Source organism: Scyliorhinus torazame, unplaced genomic scaffold (assembly GCF_047496885.1).
Source record: "Scyliorhinus torazame isolate Kashiwa2021f unplaced genomic scaffold, sScyTor2.1 scaffold_58, whole genome shotgun sequence".
NCBI lineage: Eukaryota > Metazoa > Chordata > Chondrichthyes > Carcharhiniformes > Scyliorhinidae > Scyliorhinus > Scyliorhinus torazame.
Window position 1 is genome coordinate 41576 of NW_027307785.1, and position 18907 is coordinate 60482.

At 49.9% G+C, this 18907-nt stretch overlaps 2 protein-coding genes across 3 annotated transcripts in view; one reads left to right on the forward strand and one right to left on the reverse strand.

Annotated features, from left to right (window-relative positions):
* LOC140405559 (alpha-N-acetylglucosaminidase-like) overlaps positions 1-4893 on the reverse strand; it is a 45374-nt gene extending 40481 nt beyond the window's left edge. Inside the window, exon 1 of the mRNA XM_072494121.1 lies at positions 4406-4893. Coding sequence (XP_072350222.1) covers positions 4406-4812 — 407 coding nt within the window. The 5' untranslated portion in view covers positions 4813-4893. The remainder of the gene's footprint in view (positions 1-4405) is intronic.
* Positions 4894-5893: 1000 nt separating this feature from the next.
* LOC140405558 (bone morphogenetic protein receptor type-2-like) overlaps positions 5894-18907 on the forward strand; it is a 106795-nt gene continuing 93781 nt past the window's right edge. The window contains exon 1 of one of the 2 annotated variants that reach the window (XM_072494119.1): positions 5894-6082. The gene's annotated coding sequence lies outside the window, so the exon portion shown is untranslated. The remainder of the gene's footprint in view (positions 6083-18907) is intronic. The other variant, XM_072494118.1, reaches the window with a different exon arrangement.

Genomic DNA, 18907 nt, shown 5'->3' on the forward strand with positions numbered 1-18907 from the left:
GTGAAGGGTTTGAATGTTTGTGGAAGGGCTGCCAATCAAACAGGCTGCTTTGTCCTGGATGGTGTTGAGCTTCCTGAGTGTTGTTGCAGCTGCACTCATCCAGGCAAGTGGAGAGTATTCCATCACACTCCTGACTTGTGCCTTGAGATGATGGACAGGCTTTGGGGAGTCAGGAGGTGAGTTACTCACCGCATAATTCCAAGCCTCTGATCTGCTCTTGTAGCCAAAGTATTAATAATGGCTAGTCTAGTTCAGTTTCTGGTCAATGATAACCCCCAGGTTACATGATAACTTATTTCAGTCAAAGGACGATCAGCCTGTGTTTATGCTCTATGTGAGCCCCCTCTCATTCTACTTTCTTCAGATCACCCACATCTCATTTTGTCAATATACCCTTCTATTCTTTCTCCGCATAGTGGGAGCGATCTTCCGGCCACACACCGCCAGAAACGCATCTTGGTGGCATAGCGTGGCTGGTGAAAGCCAGGAGACCCCACTCCCGGGATCCACCCGGCACGCAACGCCTGGTGAGATTCAACGCAGTCTCGCGAGACGCTGCAAGGAGAATCCTGCCCACAATGGGCAGGATCAGTTTTTGGAAAATCTGCATATTAGAGGGCGGCAGAAAGCCTTACTCTAATGTGCAGATTTCCAAGATACCAGGGGTTTTGGGATTCAATCCCTTCGCCTCGGGGACCTCAGACGGGCACCGTTCGGTACTAGTCCCCACAAATGGGGACCAGACTCAACGGCATCCGTGGGACTCTCCAGGATGATCGGAGGTCGTCTCGGACTCCGGCCTCTCTCCCTCAGACTGAATGCTAAATCCAATCATATCATGCTCACTTCTACCAATGCGTGCATCCACTGTGAGAGCATTAATTAATCTCATCTCATAGCACCAGGCCGAGGATAGCCCATTTTCTTTGGGGGTGGGGGGGATGGAGGAGGTTATAGCCAGCCTAGAGCCCTTCCCCTCCCTTGTCCCTTTGTTTCACCTGTGGTTCAGTTTCTCTCCCCTTCTGCTATCTCCTTCTCTACTGTTGTCTCCCCTCGGTTTCCCCCACTCATCTGCCCCCTGGGCAGATAACTCTGGGCAGCACGGTGGCAAAGTGGTTAGCATTGCTGCCTCACGGCGCTTAGGTCCCAGGTTCGATCCTGGCTCTGGGTCACTGTCCGTGTGGAGTTTGCACATTCTCCCCATGTTTGCGTGGGATTCGCTTCCAAAAACCAAAGATGTGCAGGGCTTAAAAAAAATAATGGGACTTTAAAATCTTACCAATGACCGAAGTCAGGCTAACCGGCCTAGAATTTCCCATCTTCTGCTTCCCTCCCTTTTTAAGCAGTGGTGTTGCATTAGCCACTTCCCAGTCCTCTGGGACCTTTCCTGCCTCAAGTGATTCCTGAAAAATCACCACCACTTTCTCCACAATCTCCTCAGCCATCTCTTTTATCCCGATCTTGGTACTGGTGTAGCATGGCGAAGATCACTCAGCTGCTCCCCAGCCTTGGATTTTGGCTGGAGCGACCTGCGGGCTCCTTCGATCTCCGGTGGGTTAGGGAAGCTGTCACTCCCCACCAGGTTTCCCAGCACCTGGGCCACGTAGTCGGTTGGATTCCTACCCTCGGTTCCTTCTGGCACGCTCACTATTCTAATGTTTTGGTGCCTCGCCCTGTTCTCCTGGTCCTCCACCTTCCCTGGGTCACCACCAACCTCTTTAGTTCGGCCTCCAGGGCGATGATTCGGTCACTCTGAACCCTCGAGGCTTTGATTTCAACTTTGATTTCTTCCTTTAGTTCCTTCAGTTATTTCGCGAGGAACGTCTTCCAACCACCCATCCCCCGGGAGGGGGGTCTCCCTCTCTTGGGTGTGGTCAGAGCCCCCCCGCCTCGTGGCTCCACTGACCCACTTGCTCGCTTCACCTGTCCTTTACCACCGCTTTTTGTTTCTTTGCAGCCTCTGGAGCTATCGCTTCCCGCCATTTCTTCTACTCTTTGTTTTGATGAGGGCGAGGGGATGTTTTAGTCCAGTTTTTGCGGGCTAACTTTGGTTGAAAGTATTTTTCTTTTGTCTTTCAAAAGAGCCACCTTGTGTGCGACTGCTCAGCACATCCCTAACACCGGAAGTCCCCTGTATCGGAGGTTTGGAGGGTTATGATCAGTTCCTCTGCAATTTCTACCCTCGCTTCCATCAGTTACTTGGGATACATCCCATCCGGTCCTGGCGAATTAATAATTTGAAGTGCGGCTAAGGGTGGCACGGTGGTGCAGTGGTTAGCACTGTTGCCTCAAGGCGCTGAGGACCCAGGTTCGATCCCAGCCCCAGATAACTGTCCATGGGGCGTTTGCACATTCTCCCCGTGTCTGCGTGGGTCTCACCCCCACAGCCCAAAAGTACCGGCTAGGTGGATCGGCCACACTAAATTGCCTTTTAATTGGAAAGTTAAAAATTATAATTTAATGTATAGTCAGCATTTCTAGTTCATTCTCTTCAATTTTTAGCCCATCCAGTCTGCCAAATTGGGGTTAATCAACTAAATAGAAAAACAGAAGTTAACTGAGGGATAAATGAAAAAGGGCTGCTCCTAAAATACAAATGGAGCACAGCCCAAAAAGAACAAAGAGGAGCAGAAACTTTAAAACCTCTGGCAGCATCTTCTTCTTTGTTAAACATAGATGCAAAGCACTCATTTAGCCATGCTCTCTGCCTCCATTAGATCCCTTTTTGGTCCTTCTTGCTACTCTTACATGCCTATAGAATTATATTCCCTTTCATATTAGCAGTCAATCTCTTCTCATATTCTCTCTTTGTCATTTCTATTTCATTTCCCCTCTGAGCTTTCTATATTCAGCTTGGTGGCAAGACAGGTTAAAAATCAATAAAAACAGAAAACGTTAGCAGGTCTGGCAGCATCTGTGGGGAGAGAAAAGGAGTTATCGTTTTGAGTCCGTGTGATTCTGCGTCAGAACTAAAAGGCTGGGCTGGACTTCATAAATAGATAGGGAGTATAAAATGCAAGGAAGTTAGAATGAATATTTAGAAAACACGGGCGGTACAGTGACAGCACGGTAGCACAAGTGATTAGCATTGTGGCTTCACAGCGCCAGGATCCCAGGTTCGATTTCCCGCTGGGTCACTGTCTGTGCGGAGTCTGCACATCCTCCCAGTGTGTGCGTGGGTTTCCTCCGGGTGCTCCGGTTTCCTCCCACAGTCCAAAGATGTGCAGGTTAGGTGAATTGGCCATGATAAATTGCCCTTAGTGTCCAAAATTGCCCTTAGTGTTGGGTGGGGTTACTGGGTTATGGGGATAGGGTGGAGGTGTTGACCTTGGGTAGGGTGCTCTTTCCAAGAGCCGGTGCAGACTCGATGGGCCAAATGGCCTCCGTCTGCACTGTAAATTCTATGAAAATTAGCACCGATTCCAGGTTTTGGGGAGGGATGCTGGGCGAGGTGAGAAAGATCATTTCTGTAACTCACTGAACAAAAACAATGAATAATTTAGAATGGAGACAGAAGGGAGGTTTCCAGGCTATGGGCACTGGCTGGGGGCTGGACAGGGGGCAGGGGACTGAGCAGGAGACTGGGCTGGGCAGGGGTCTAGGCTGGGCAAGGGACTGGGCTGGACGCTAGGCAGGGGGCTGGACACAAGACTGGGCAGGGGACTGGGCCGGGCAGCGGACTGGGCACTTGTCTGGGCAGGGCACTGGCTTGTGGACGGGGCTGGGCACTGGACTGGGCAGAACAGGGGACAGGGCCGGGCAGGGGACTGGGCCGGGCAGGGGGCAGGGGGCCGGTCCGGGCAGGGGGCCGGTCCGGGCAGGGGGCCGGTCCGGGCAGGGGGCCGGGCCGGGCAGGGGGCCGGGCCGGGCAGGGGGCCGGGGACTGGGCCGGGGGCCGGGCACTGGGCAGGGGGCCGGGCAGGGGACCGGGCCGGGGACCGGGCCGGGCAGGGGACTGGGCCGGGGGCAGGGGGCCGGTCCGGGCAGGGGGCCGGGCCGGGCAGGGGGCCGGTCCGGGCAGGGGGCTGGGCCGGGCAGGGGGCCGGTCCGGGCAGGGGGCCGGGCCGGGCAGGGGGCAGGGCAGGGGGCCGGGCAGGGGGCTGGGCCGGGCAGGGGGCTGGGCAGGGGGCAGGGCAGGGGGCTGGGCCGGGCAGGGGGCCGGGCAGGGGGCTGGGCAGGGGGCAGGGCAGGGGGCCGGGCAGGGGGCTGGGCAGGGGGCCGGGCAGGGGGCCGGGCAGGGGGCCGGGCAGGGGGCTGGGCCGGGCAGGGGGCCGGGCAGGGGGCTGGGCCGGGCAGGGGGCCGGGCAGGGGGCTGGGCCGGGCAGGGGGCCGGGCAGGGGACTGGACTGGGCACTTGGCTGGGTTCTCCCAGAGGGCTACCGCGGGCTGGAAGATCTGCTCTTACCTGTTGGGTGAGGTGACCCGCCGGGGCTGGGGGACGGCGGGCAGCGGCGAGGGAAGTGAGAGCTGGTCCCCGGACCAGGAGATGTGGCAGCGGCAGAAGGTGGTGAGGTAGCGGTAAAGGCCGGTGGCTGCGGCCACGCCCGAGCTTCCCAGGACAGAGAGGCGGCCGCCCGGCAGGGTCCGCAGCTCAAAGCGATCCCGCTCCTCGGGGCCGGGCATCGATCGGTTGACGGTCAGCAGGAAATCCGGGGCTCGGGGCCCGAGCAGCCGGGACAGCAGCTCCCGCACCGCCTTGGTTTGCTCCTCGTCGCTTACCAGCGGCCGCAGGTGCACTAAAGTCTGGAACTGAGACTCAGCACAAACCGCTGCCACAAACACCACCAAGGCCGCAAACCTGAGCGCCGCCATAGCAACCCGAGCGCGCCTGCGCGACCGCCGCCATAGCAACCCGAGCGCGCCTGCGCGACTCCCGCCATAGCAACCCGAGCGCGCCTGCGCGACACCCGCCATAGCAACCGAGCGCGCCTGCGCGACTCCCGCCATAGCAACCTGAGCGCGCCTGCGCGACTCCCGCCATAGCAACCCGAGCGCGCCTACGCGACTCCCGCCATAGCAACCTGAGCGCGCCTGCGCGACTCCCGCCATAGCAACCCGAGCGCGCCTACGCGACACTCGCCATAGCAACCCGAGCGCGCCTGCGCGACTCCCGCCATAGCAACCTGAGCGCGCCTGCGCGACACTCGCCATAGCAACCCGAGCGCGCCTGCGCGACTCCCGCCATAGCAACCTGAGCGCGCCTGCGCGACTCCCGCCATAGCAACCCGAGCGCGCCTGCGCGACTCCCGCCATAGCAACCTGAGCGCGCCTGCGCGACTCCCGCCATAGCAACCCGAGCGCGCCTACGCGACACTCGCCATAGCAACCCGAGCGCGCCTGCGCGACTCCCGCCATAGCAACCTGAGCGCGCCTGCGCGACTCCCGCCATAGCAACCTGAGCGCGCCTGCGCGACTCCCGCCTATCAGAACCGTGCTCACCTGGTCAGAGACTGCTGACCTGTCGTAAAAGTTTACAGCATGAAAACAGGCCCTTCGGCCCAACATGTCCATTCCACCCAGTTTTTTACCAATAAGCTAGTCTCAATTGTCCGCATTTGGCCCATAACCTTCCATACCCAGAGTATGGTCGCACTTAGAGCAGCTCCAGGAGAATTCACTGAATTAATTTAGTAGCCATTGGCTGTATTATAGTTTGTTAGTTGTCTTTCCAAGTATTTGTTAATAAATCATCTTTCTGGTTAAAGAACTAAATGTTCTGTGCACATCATTACCATGGCCATAACAGAGAATAACATGGTACCAGGCATAGTAAGAATTTGTATCAATTACAAACATGAAAAACACACAACAGTTACAGTAATCTATGTATATAACTCTTAATGAATCCCCCTTAGTAGCTGTTCCAATTCAATACAAAATCCAAAAAAAACAAAACCCCTTTCAATGACATGGCCCAGCACACTTGAATGGGACTGGTCAAAAGATAAAGCAGATGGGATGGAACTGGCTGAAGGAAGAAAAAGAGAAAATTCTCCCGCCTCTGGTGAACTACGGGCAACGGGAACTCAAAGTACGGAAAGTCTGTGAAGTTCGAGATGGAAGGTTTGAAGGCACCTGTCACGTGAGTGTCCCTTTAAGAAAGGTTTTGTCTTACGCATGGCTTGCAGCACGGCTTCAGTGATGTCATTTGTGGGTGGAGCTGGGCTGTGGCTGTCAGGTGAGAGGGGGTTTAGTGTTTTGGTTTCAGTTTTGGTTTGTTGGTTTGGACTGCAGAAGAGAGGCAGTGTTTCCCTGTTTTCTCTGTTTTTATTTTAAAGCTGTTCCAATGAACTAAAAGCACATTGGGTGTGGCAAACTGCCGTGGTAACTTTAAACCGAAAGTCGTCAATCAAATGAGACTGCTGAAAGACTACAGTGGGAATGAGATTGAGTTGTTGGGCGCATGTGAACTTGAAGCATGGGTACACAACATGATGGACGATCAATTACACAAAGACAAGAGTTGGATGCAATTGAGGCTTTATTACACTAAGGTGTGTGGCCTCCCACAGCAGCTGGCAAAATGGCTGCTGTACGAGGAGCACACATATTTATACTCCGCCTACTGGGCAGAGCCAGCAGACCGGGAACTACCCCCGTACCTGTAGTATAGGGCCTTACCACAAAGCACCTAATATATACATCAGTGGTGACTACCACATTTACCCCCTGTTAAAATTGAGTCCGGCGGGGGTGGTGGAGAACTATATACAAGTAGATGTTTTAAAGTACAGAAAGAAAATTGAGTCCAGCGAGGATGGAGGAGAGTTATACAGAAGGATGATGTTTTTTTTTTTAAGAGCCCCGATCAAGTTACAGATTCAGTCGGTCCGGACGTTGATCTGCCGTTGGGAGCGTCGCAGTGATGGCGGCGATTCCGGAGTCGGCCTGGTCTTCGGTGACTCCGGGAGCATGCCTAAATCCTCTTCATCCTCGGGCGTGGGCAGGGGGAGGACGGATTGTCCTGGGGCGGGGGTTGTGGCTGGGTACGCCGGGCCGGAGGGGTGTGTTTGTGTGGAACCAGCTGGTGCCAGGTCCCTGAGGGAGACGGTATCTTGGCGGCCGTCGGGGTACGCTACGTAGACGTACTGTGGGTTGGCGTGGATTAGCTGTACCCTCTCAACCAACGGGTCCGCCTTGTGAAGTCGTACGTGCTTACGGAGGACTACGGGTCCTGGAGCTGCGAGCCAAGTCGGGAGCGACACCCCGGAGGTGGACTTTCTGGGGAAGGCAAAGAAACATTTATGGGGTGTGTCATTAGTCGCCGTGCATAAGAGCGACCGAATGGAGTGCAGTGCGTCAGGGAGGACCTCCTGCCAGCGGGAGGCCGGGAGATCTCTGGACCGTAAGGCCAGCTGTACGGCCCTCCAGACCATCCCATTCTCTCTCTCCACCTGCCCGTTTCCCTGGGGGTTATAGCTGGTTGTCCTGCTGGAGGCGATACCCTCATTGAGCAAGAACTGATCGCTCATGAATGAGGATCCCCTGTCGCTGTGGACGTAGACGGGGAAGCCGAACAGAGCGAAGATGGTGTTGAGGGCTTTGATGACGGTGGCAGACGATGGATTGCCCGGGGGGCATAGGTCATGGTACGATGGCGGTGCCCACGGGCCGCACGTGTCGTGGGGGAAACAAGATGGCGGCGCCTGATGATCCTGGGGAGGACAAGATGGCGGCGCCCATGGACCGCTTGTGGTGGAGGTCGAACAAGATGGCGGTACCTACGGGCCGCACGTGGTCCGGGAGGGGAAGATGGCGGCGCCCACTGGCCGTACGTGGGGGGTGGGGGGATCGGAACAATAGCGGCGACTGCGCGGGCCTGGCACACCGCAGCGAAGTGTCCCTTCTTGCCACAGGCCTTGCAAAGGGTGCTCCGGGCCGGGGCAGCGTTGTCGGGGGTGTTTTGGCTGCCCACAGAAGTAACATTTGGGGCCCCCGGGGTTGATTGGCGTGGGGTTGGCTGAGTGGGGTCCCCGATGGGGCGGCCGTCTGCAGAGTCCACGATGCGTAGGAGGGGTGGGCCGCGCAGCCGGGGGTGTAGGCCTGGATGTTGCGCGAAGCGACCGTCAGCGAGAGCACTAGCTTTTTGGTTGCCACGAGGTCGAGTGTGGCCTTCTAAGAGGCGCTGGCGGATGTAATCCAACCCTATCCCCGTAACAAAAGCGTCTCTCATGAGCAAGTTCGAGTGTTCCGTGGCCGTGACGGCCTGACAGTCACAGTCTCTGACTAGGGGAATTAGAGCACGCCAGAAATCTTCCACTGACTCACCAGGGAGCTGACGCCGCGTGGAGAGGAGGTGCCTGGCGTAGAGCATGATAGTCCGCTGAGCGTAGTTTTCCTTCAGTAGCGCCATGGCGTCTTCGTAGGTCGGCGCGTCCTGTTAAGTGGAAAGACGTTGGAGCTCAGCCGCGTGTAGAGGATCTGAATCTTCTGAGCTTCCGGAATTGGGTCTGGTGCAGACCTGATGTAAGCTTCGAAACAGGCTAGCCAACGTTCAAAGTCTTTTTGGCATTGCCTGAATGCGGATCCAGCTGCAGGCGGAGGTCCATCTTCTGAAAAACTTTAGTGTAATAAATTGATGCACGATCAATTACACAAAGCCGAGAGTTGGATGCAATCGAGACTTTATTACACTAAGATGTGTGGCCACCCACAGCAGCTGGCGAAATGGCTGCTGTACGAGGAGCACACATATTTATACTCCGCCTACTGGGCGGAGCCAGCAGGCAGGGAACTACCCCCGTACCTGTAGTACAGGGCCTTACTACAAAGCACCTAATATATACATCAGTGGTGACTACCACACAACAGAAGACACATTGTACCTTTTTCCATTGTGGACACAGAACGCAAGCCCATCATAGGGGTGGACGCATGTGAGGCCCTGAACCCGAGTTGAGTGTACATTCCAGACAGCACTGCGATAGTGGATCGTTGAGACTGGCAACAAGATATAATGGCGCCGTCATCTGAGGAGATATAAATGATCGTTAAAGTGGAGGACGATAAACCAGATGAAGGGATGGAGGAGCCAAAGAGAATTCCAGAATTCTGGTTAACAGTCTTCAAAAATGTGAATTTGCTCAGTGACATGATGCAGGAGCATGATGAGCCTATCTTAAAGCATCTACAAGATACAAAAGTAAACTGTTCAGAGCCTGGACAGCCAATGAGCTTTACTCTGGAATTTAAATTTGAGCCAAATGAGTATTTCACAAATGAGGCAGTCACAAAGTACACCAGGTGGAGTCGCAGCCTGATGAGTTAGACTTTTATTCTTTGACGAACAAGAAAATCACGGGATGCACAGTGTTGCTCTTTTTAACCTTAGTCTATTTGCTCTGTTTACGTCACCTTTGCTCATGAGTCGCCAGGTATCTTTATGATACCGCCACGTGGTTCAAGTTCAGGTTATGATTAATAATACAGCACACCGCTTAGTAAGGATTAAAACAACGGTCATTTATTATATACAACAAGCAATATTAATACCCTAATACTACTATTTATATAATAAACCTATCACTACTGGCCAATACTTAACTTAGGAAGAGCCCACCAGGTCAGGGAAACGAATGGCTTGTCCAATCAAATCTGGCCCGCGGGATTCAAAAGGCTGCTACAGGTCGGTGGCTAGGTGTCTTTACCGGATAGCGATCGCTGGATTCAAACTTACAGTTGCCGGTGGCTGGTCTTGCGAAGGTCTCGAGCAGGTGAAGATGAGAGAGAGCGAGATCTGAACTTGGACCTTCACTTTTATAGGGCCCAGGGGCTTCCCGCCTCCCTTGGCGACCCTTGACCCTGAGTCCCAAGTGATTGGATTCTGTCCCCAATCTCTGGGGTCGATGTGTCCAATGGTGAGGCGATTCCTCGATCGGGGGGTGGTCGCTCACCTGTCTTTGTTTCGGCCACTGCAGGCGCCGACAGGTCTGGCTAATATGTTGCAATTGTTCCCGGGGATAGCCGATTTAACTGTGGATGTCTGAATAGATTGGCTGCAAACAGTCCTGAATGCAACTGCGAATACCTGGCTGTTGATAGCCCTGAGTATCGATCTGGGCTACCTTCCCAGAGCCGAATATGCAAAGCTGTCTGCAGCTGCCTGCTTGTGTCTTCTTGGCTGCTTTTCCCAGCAGTCTTTCGGGTTAGCCGTTTTAAACTGGGCTTTGGCCAGATTAATCGGAACGCAGCCATCTTTCATGGCTACAACAGGGTGCCAGGTCGACTGGAAGAAAGGCACAAACATCACACTGAAAACCATTAAAATGAAGCAGAAGCATAAGGGTCAGGGCACTGGTCAAACAGTCGCGAAAATTGTACCAAATTACTCTTCTATTTCTTGTTCTGAAGTTCCAGAGCATGGAGTGTTGGATTTTTTTCCTTTTATTTGTTCATGGGACGTGGGCGACACCAGCATTTATTGCCCAACCCTAATTGCCCTTGAGGGGGACGTTAAGAGTCAACCACATTGCTTTGGGTCTGGAGTCACATGTAGGCCAGACCGGGTAAGGATGACAGATTTCCTTCCCTGAAGGACATTAAGGAACCAGGTGGGTTTTGATGACAATCGATAATGGTTCTATGGTCATTGTCAGACTTTTAATTCCAGATTTTTATTGAATTCAAATTTCACCATTTGCAGTCGTGGGATTTGAACCTGGGTCCCCAGAGCATTACTCTGGGTCTCTGGTTTATAGTGACAATACCACTACGCCACCAGCTCCCCTATGAAGGTTCTGCAGCAAGACTCGCTGCTGACTTTGAAATTGGTCACTCCCTGCGTGAACACATAATCACCTGCAATGTCATACTTTACAGGAGAAGCCATTGCAGATGATGATGACTCTGATGATGATTACGACAACCATGATTACGATGAGGAAAGTGGAGACTCAGATGATGAACCAGAAGAGGATGAAACACTATTCTGGTGATTTGGTGGCTGTCATGTTAAGCACACTGAGATAACACGGGCTGCAACTGGATGCAGCTATGACTGAAATAGACTCCAGACCTTGAAGTTAGTTCAATTTGATTTATTGAACCTGTCACACAGTTAGCTCAGTTCTCTGTGAGTTCGACGCTCTGCTAACCTAAGTGTGCTCTCTCTATCTGACTGAACCAGACTAGCTCTTAGCCACGTGCTGTATGCGTTACGTGATATATACACCGGACTCACTCTGTAGATGTCCGTAGTGGAAAGAGGCGGAGTGTGAGTCCCTCATGCCTTTTATAGTGGGAAACCACCCCCAAGTGTTCTGCCTGCTGATTGGTTATGTCCTGTTCTCTGAGCTCATTAGCTGCCTGTCTCTATCTCATTATGTGCATGTCTGCATATCATGACAGTGGCAGTGACGAGATGGTCACAAGGAACACCCAATCAGCACAGGACAATGCTAAGTGTGAAAGCTCTAAGATGGAGTGTGCAGAGGCTAAAAGTGAGATTGCAGCAGCAGATACATCAGCTGAGAGCAAATCAACAGCAAACAGCCAACTGATAACTGAAGAAATAATCCCTTTTTGGAGAAATTGGCTCCAGGGCAGTACGGTGAATTGGCTCCAGAGGCAGTACGGTGAATTGGCTCCAGGGCAGTACGGTGAATTGGCTCCAGGGCAGTACGGTGAATTGGCTCCAGGGCAGTACGGTGAATTGGCTCCAGGGCAGTACGGTGAATTGGCTCCAGGGCAGTACGGTGAATTGGCTCCAGGGCAGTACGGTGAATTGGCTCCAGGGCAGTACGGTGAATTGGCTCCAGGGCAGTACGGTGAATTGGCTCCAGGGCAGTACGGTGAATTGGCTCCAGGGCAGTACGGTGAATTGGCTCCAGGGCAGTACGGTGAATTGGCTCCAGGGCAGTACGGTGTGCCCACGGAATGGTTCCTGCAGCGGATCCCCAACACTTGAGGCCACTCCACCAGAACAGAGAACATAGAACATTACAGCGCAGTACAGGCCCTTCGGCCCTCGATGTTGCGCCGACCTGTGAAACCACTCTAAAGCCCATCTACACTATTCCCTTATCGTCCATATGTCTATCCAATGACCATTTGAATGCCCTTAGTGTTGGCGAGTCCACTACTGTTGCAGGCAAAGATGTGCAAGAAGAGCAGAAGGATACATCTGCATGTCATGCATGTATCGTCATATCAGATGAAGATGAGCCACTATTAGCTCTCCAACAAAAGACGAACCCTACATCGTCATATCAAGTGAGGATAAGCCACCAATTGAGGCTAAAACACAAGTTGAAGGTGCAACGCCTAACATTGAGGGCATTGATCCAGCTAAAATACCGGATTTTAGATCGCCCTGAAGTTTCAAACTTAACTGCAAATGCACAATCAGCCAAAAGTAAGCTGACACTGAATGCTTCACCAGGTGAGGGGCATGCAGTTCAGCATTCGAGCGCAAGCACCATGGATCAACCAAAACTACTCAATCCAGCTAAGGCTCCGAAATCAGCCATGGTTGCAGAAGAGCCAGAGTCAAATTGCACAACAGACGATCCAAAAGCAATTACTACGGCAAAAGCACCACTAGCAACTAATTCCATGGCAGAGTCCAGCAGCAAGAAGGATGCCACTAAAGTAAAACAGAAAAGAAGACACAGTCAGAGGATCCCTCCCATGAGAAGGAAGGAGAAGAGAAGAAGAGTTCATGGTACAGTTGGTCAACTGGGTAGCACCCGCAACACTGAAGAGGAAGGCATCGGCAATGTGGCCTATAAGCAAGAAAGCACACAAAGACAGAGTAGGAAGTATTGTGTTAGAAAATTGAAAAAGTTGGTGACCCAAAAAAGACCAGCCAGAAAACCGGTCTTCTGAAAGCTGATGCGACATCGAGTGGCCGATCAAAATTCAGATGACCAATGCGACGACATTGTTGTGAAGTCCAATAAGCTGTGCACAAGGGACACGTTCAAAATTATTAGGCATATCATGTTGTGTAAAGCACAGTTGTATTTGTACATATGGCATGTTTAAAATTATGATGCATATCATGTTTTGGAAGACACAGTTACATTTGTATTTAAATGTTTAACAGTTCCAGAGGAAGGGGGATGTGGTGAGAGACCTGTGCACAGTCCATATATAGTTAGCGATGCAACCTCCAACCAGTTGGTGGTGATAGAGATCCATCATATGACTCGAGATACCCATCAGTTGGCAGTAAGACGTACAAGAGGATAGTCGCACTTAGAGTAGTTCTGGGAGAATTCACTGAATTAATTTATTTATTTTTAAAAATCTTTATTAGTGACACAAGTAGGCTTACATACATTGTCTGTATTATAGTTTGGTCGTTATCTTTCCACGTGTTTGTTAATAAATCATTGTTCTAGCTAAAGAACTAGATGTTCTGTGACATCTTTACCACGGCCATAACACAGAACACAAGTCTCACATGTGGGACCTTGTCAAAGGCTTTGCGGAAATCCATGTAAATTACGTGAACTGCATTACGCTCATTTACACACCTTGTCACATGCTTAAAAAATTAAATCAAATTTGTTCAACGTGACCTCCCTCTGACAAAAGCCATGCTGACTATTCCTGATCAAACATTGCCTCTCCAAGTGGAGGTCGATTCTCTCCTTCAGAATTTTCTCCAATAGTTTCCCTACCACTGATGTAGTCTGTAGTTCCCTGGCTTATCTCTACAACCTTCTTTAAATTGTGGGACCACAGTCCTCCGGCACCTTCCCCGGGGCCAGGGAGGAATTCCCTCAGCAGCCTTGGACACAATTTATCTTGACCTGGAGATTTGTCCACTTTTAAGCCTGCCAACACCTTGTCATTCCCCATGACAATTTTCTCAAGAACCCCACAGTCGGTGGTGCAGTGGTTAGCACTGCTGCCTCATGGCACCGAGGTCCCAGGTTCAATCCGGGGATCTGGGTCACTGTCCATGTGGAGTTTGCACATTCTCCCCGTGTTTGCATGGGTTTCACCCCCACAACCCAAAGATGTGCAGGGTAGGTGGATTGTCCATGCTAAATTGCTCCTTAATTGGAAAAAATTAATTGGGTACTCAAAATTTAAAAAAAAAGAACCTCACAGTTTCTCTCCCTAAGTTATATAACTACCTCCTCATTCTCAAGGGTGGAGACAGATATGAAGTATTCACTCAACACCCTACCACAGTGGGTGCACCAACACCTCAAGGACTGCAGTGGTTAAAAAGGCAACTCTCCACCACCTTCTGAAGGGCAACTAGGGATGGGCAATAAATGCTGGCCTACTCAGCGATGCTCACAACCCGTAAATGAATTTTTAAAAAACAATGTCCTCTGGCTCCACCCACAGATTTCCCTGTTGGTACCTAATGGGCCCTACTCTTTCCCTTGTTACCCTCTTCCCATTGATGCACTTACAGAATATCTTGGGATCTTCCTCACTTTTACCAGCCAGAACATTCTCATATCCCCTCTTTGCTCTCCTGATTGCTTTCTTAAGCTCCATCCTGCACTTTCTTATACTACTAATGCCTCCGTTGATTTGCCCCCCTTGTACTTGCTCAAAGCCTCTCTTTTCCTTCTCATCATATCCTGAATGTCTCTGGTCACCCATAGTTCTCTGGGATTGTTCCTCCTTCCTATTACCGTGGAGGGAACATGTTGGGCATGTACCCTCCCCATTTCCTTTTTGAATGCCCCCCACTGTTCTTCTGGAGATTGCCCCACAAGTAACTCTTCCTAGTCTACCTTGGCCAGATGCTGCCTTATTTTACTAAAATCCGCTCTCCCCAAATCCAAAACCTTTTTTTGCAACTTGGCCATTTCTTTGTCCATAACAAACTTAAGTTGTACCATGTTGTGGTCACAATCACCAAAATGCTCCCCCACCAACACATCAACCACCTGTCCAGCTTAATTCCCCAGAATTAGGTCCAGCTCTGCACCGTCTCTTGTTGCTCCTTTACATATTGAGCTAAAACGTTCTCCTGTATACATTTTAAGAACTCCATTCCGTCTAAGCCCTTAACACAGTGACTATCCCAATTAATGTTGGGAAAGTTGAAATCACCTAATATGATTACCCTATTATTTTTACACCCCTCTGCGAATTGCGCACATATTTGCTCCTCAATTTCTCGCTGATTATCTGGGGGTCTATAGTACACACCTAGCAATGTGGATGTCTCTTTTTTGTTCCTAAGCTCTATCCACAATGCTTCATTTGATGCCCCCTCCAAGATTTCATCTCTCCTTACCTCTGTAACTGATTCCTTAACTAATAATGCAATGCCTCCCGCTGGCTTGTGGCGTGGAACTTGTTCATGCCACCAGCGAAGGGTTGGAGCATGGGTTCGGGTCGTTGCCCAGCACCAATCCCAATTTTACCCTGACACCTGATTTGCCGTCCCATCGGGGAACGCATTCTGAGTGTCCTGGGGACGGAGAGTCCTGCCCTTAGTGTCTGGGGCCGCTGGGTATGTAAGGCTCCATATCACTCCAAATGTATACACGCCACAGTTAGCAAGGTGACGACCTGGCAGTCGTTCTCTGCAATATTGTTGGCCCGGATAAAGTAATGCATCCTCTGTGCTTACTGATTCCAATCTTCCAGCCCAGCATCGATCATGTCCAAACGCCCCAAAAAAGGCAAAACAAAAGCAAATTTCCAACCTGCATCCAAGAGGTATGGGGAAATGGTTCAGCAGCATCGATAGCTATCCAGATTTTAACCTCATCGCCAGTTTTGTAAGGGCAACTAATAGTCCACACCGAGTAGGTCAAAACAAAAACTTACTTTATTTTACAGTAACTATTATATACAGCTCCCTAATGGGTCTTCTCTAGTCGCTGCCTTACTGGCCGACTCTACTTACAGAAAGCAAAGTATTGTTAAGGGTCCTCCGCCCCTTATCAGGGAACTCGTATTCTGCAAGATCCACGGGGTAGTTAACCATCCCTACCCCATAAGACCCATGTGGGTTATAACAGTCCCTTTAAGGCGCAATCTTCCGAAGGGTCATGTAACCCATTTGTCCAATCGGTAGTTCGTGCGCAGAATCGCCGAGCAGAACGTGGACTTTTTGCCATTTCGATCTAGGAGGCAGATTGCAGCATCGTGGCTGTACTACTTTGTACATACCATGTTGTTTCAATAAATATTAATTGTTTAAACCTAACCAGTGCAACCTAGCTATTACAACAACCCTCTCCCTATTGAAGCATTTATGGATCCATCTGTCTGCGTCTCCCACAGGGATATTTCAAACCCTCTGTGCTGCTCCTTCCTGCCTGTATCATCCTTCCCCCATTGATGTATTTGAGCCTATCTCTACATCCCATTCCCCTAAAGGGATATTAAGAGCTCTGAACTTCCACTCCTCTATGGTCTATTTAATGTTCCTTTGATGATTCCTTTCATATGGGGTAATTTACCTAAGAAGATAAGACATTCAATAAGTTATGTTTGATCTTTTACCTCAACTCCACCTCCCTGCACTCTCCCCATATCCCGTCCTGCCTAGAATCCCATCATCCTCTGTCCTGAATATACTCAATGATGGAGAATCCACATCTCTCTGGGTAGGGAATTATTCTGACGATGCCCCTGATTAAGTAAAAACTTTGGGTGAGATTCTCTAGGCAACCGGCTGCATGTTTCGCAGCTGGTAGCTGCCATTGGCCGGTGGCAGGATCTTTTAGTCCCACTGTTGTCAGCAGAGTTTCCCTTGAGAGCATCCCTCCCCACCATGAAACCAATGGTGAGGGTGCATCATTGGTGGGATGGGAGGATTCTGCCAGTGTGAACTGCTGGGAGTTCCGGCTGTTAATTCTGTTTCTCTCCCCACGGATGCTGCCAGAGTATTTCCAGTATTTTCTATTCTTTATTTCCAATCTACGAGCTGCACTGCTTTAAGAATTTGCCTGTTCAACGCCTGAACAAAGTAAGGCCTGGATAAAAGGGTGGAGCTTAATATTCATTCCCAATCCAGGAACATTATCAGGGAATGCATAGCAAAAGATATTTCACTGGCACTGAACGCTGTTCCGATGATTCTGGGCTAACTGTTGTTTTCGGGCAAATGGATCTTTCACTGCTGTTATCTGTCTTGTTATTGATGATGTGGCTCAGACACTGTGAAGGTAAATTATACATTTTCTCCAGATTGATACATTAAAGTAACTCTGGGATCTTTAGTTCAATGATAATTGTGTGGCAGATAATCACCTTAAAAGAACTAAGACAATGCAGCCTAACTTGTTTAATTCTAGATTCAAACTATCCCCTTCCCATTTATGGGTATTACAGCTATGTTCTAATATTCCCTCTAATGAATATGACATTTCAACTGATTTGGTTGGAAAGTGTATCATTTAACCTTGGAAAAAGGAAGATTGAGAGGAGACTTGATAGAGGTATTTAAGTTTCTGAGGCTATGGACAAGGTAAATAGTGACAACTGTTCCCTCTCATAATGGGCGACAGGAGTAGAAGTGATGTGAGGAATGTGTTTTTTTACCCAGAGGATGATTGGAATCTGGAACAAATTCCCTGAAAGGGTGGTGGAGGCAGGATCAATTGACATATTCAAAAGGGTACAGGATTACTATCTGAAAAGAAATACTGTACAACGTTATGAGGATAAGACCGACTAGTTGTAATAGTGGAGTTTCAGCGAGCCAGTGCAGACTTGATGGACCGAATGGCCTCCTTCTGCACCGTAAAGATATTATGATACTGTGATAATTCTCATTATTCATAGTAAATGTTAATAAAATGTGAGATTTGTATATATACACATATATATAGTGCTTAAAAGATTATGTGCAGCTCCTGTTGTATTTATATAAAGTTCTGCATGGTATTACCCCTCTCTATCTCTGTAACCTTCTCCAGTCAACAATCCTCTGCTATCTTTGTAACAGAATTGGTGTCATAGTGGTATATTATTATTATTATTATTATTATTAATGTGCAAACTCCACACAGACAGTGACCCAGGGGCACGATTTGAACCCGGTTCGTCAGCGGCGTAGGTAGCAATGCTAACCACTGTGCCACGTGCCACCCTCTCTCACTCCACTTTTAAGACACTCATAAGAACATGCCTCTCACTGAGCCTTTGGTCACTTCTTTTGTACATGTTGGGACATTTCATTACCTCAAAAGTGCTATATAAATACGCTGCTTAATTTGGAGTATATAAAGTATTTATAAAGTTCTATGTTTAATATAATATATATTTTAAATGGACACCCTTTGCTATGTTCGATAGTTTGAAATTAAAAAAAAAAAATCCATTATAAAATATATAAAACGTGATTAGCATTGGAGATGGGCTGTGGACAGTTCCATTGTAAAGTTAATATAAGCATTCTTTGTGCTTGATATTAATGCTCAGTGATGTACAACTATGAGCAACTCTTTGGCAAATAATATCCATACCTTCAGAAAATATACATTTGTTGTAACTCACATGAGGCCCACAGGGACGACCTGATAGATTTCCCTTGGGGCTTGTGGAATGTCAGCTCCCTCGCTGAGGGGCGCAGTCATAACAGTGGGGCTAGTTAATTCTCCGAGGTAAAAACCGCCCCAGAAGGGAACCAGCATCTCTGGATTCCTGGCTGGGATGTGGGGTGTTGTTAGCTGCTGTATTTCCTTACGGTGAATAGGAAATAAATTACTTTTGACTCACCCTTTTGGGACTCCTCATTAACTAAAATAACATTCAAGGTCTAATTTCCACAGGTCTCTATAAAATTTCTGAAACTAGTGGAACGGAAATTGGAGCTTTGAAGCAGATGGAGTTACCCAGTTATTGCCTGATATTAGACATCAAATAGGTCTAGAATTTTCTCTTTTTACTTAAGAGGAGAGATTTGGGTTTAAATGAAAATGTTGCGGAGATTCCAGAAATGTGTTTGCGTGGATGTGACTGAAAGGCCAAC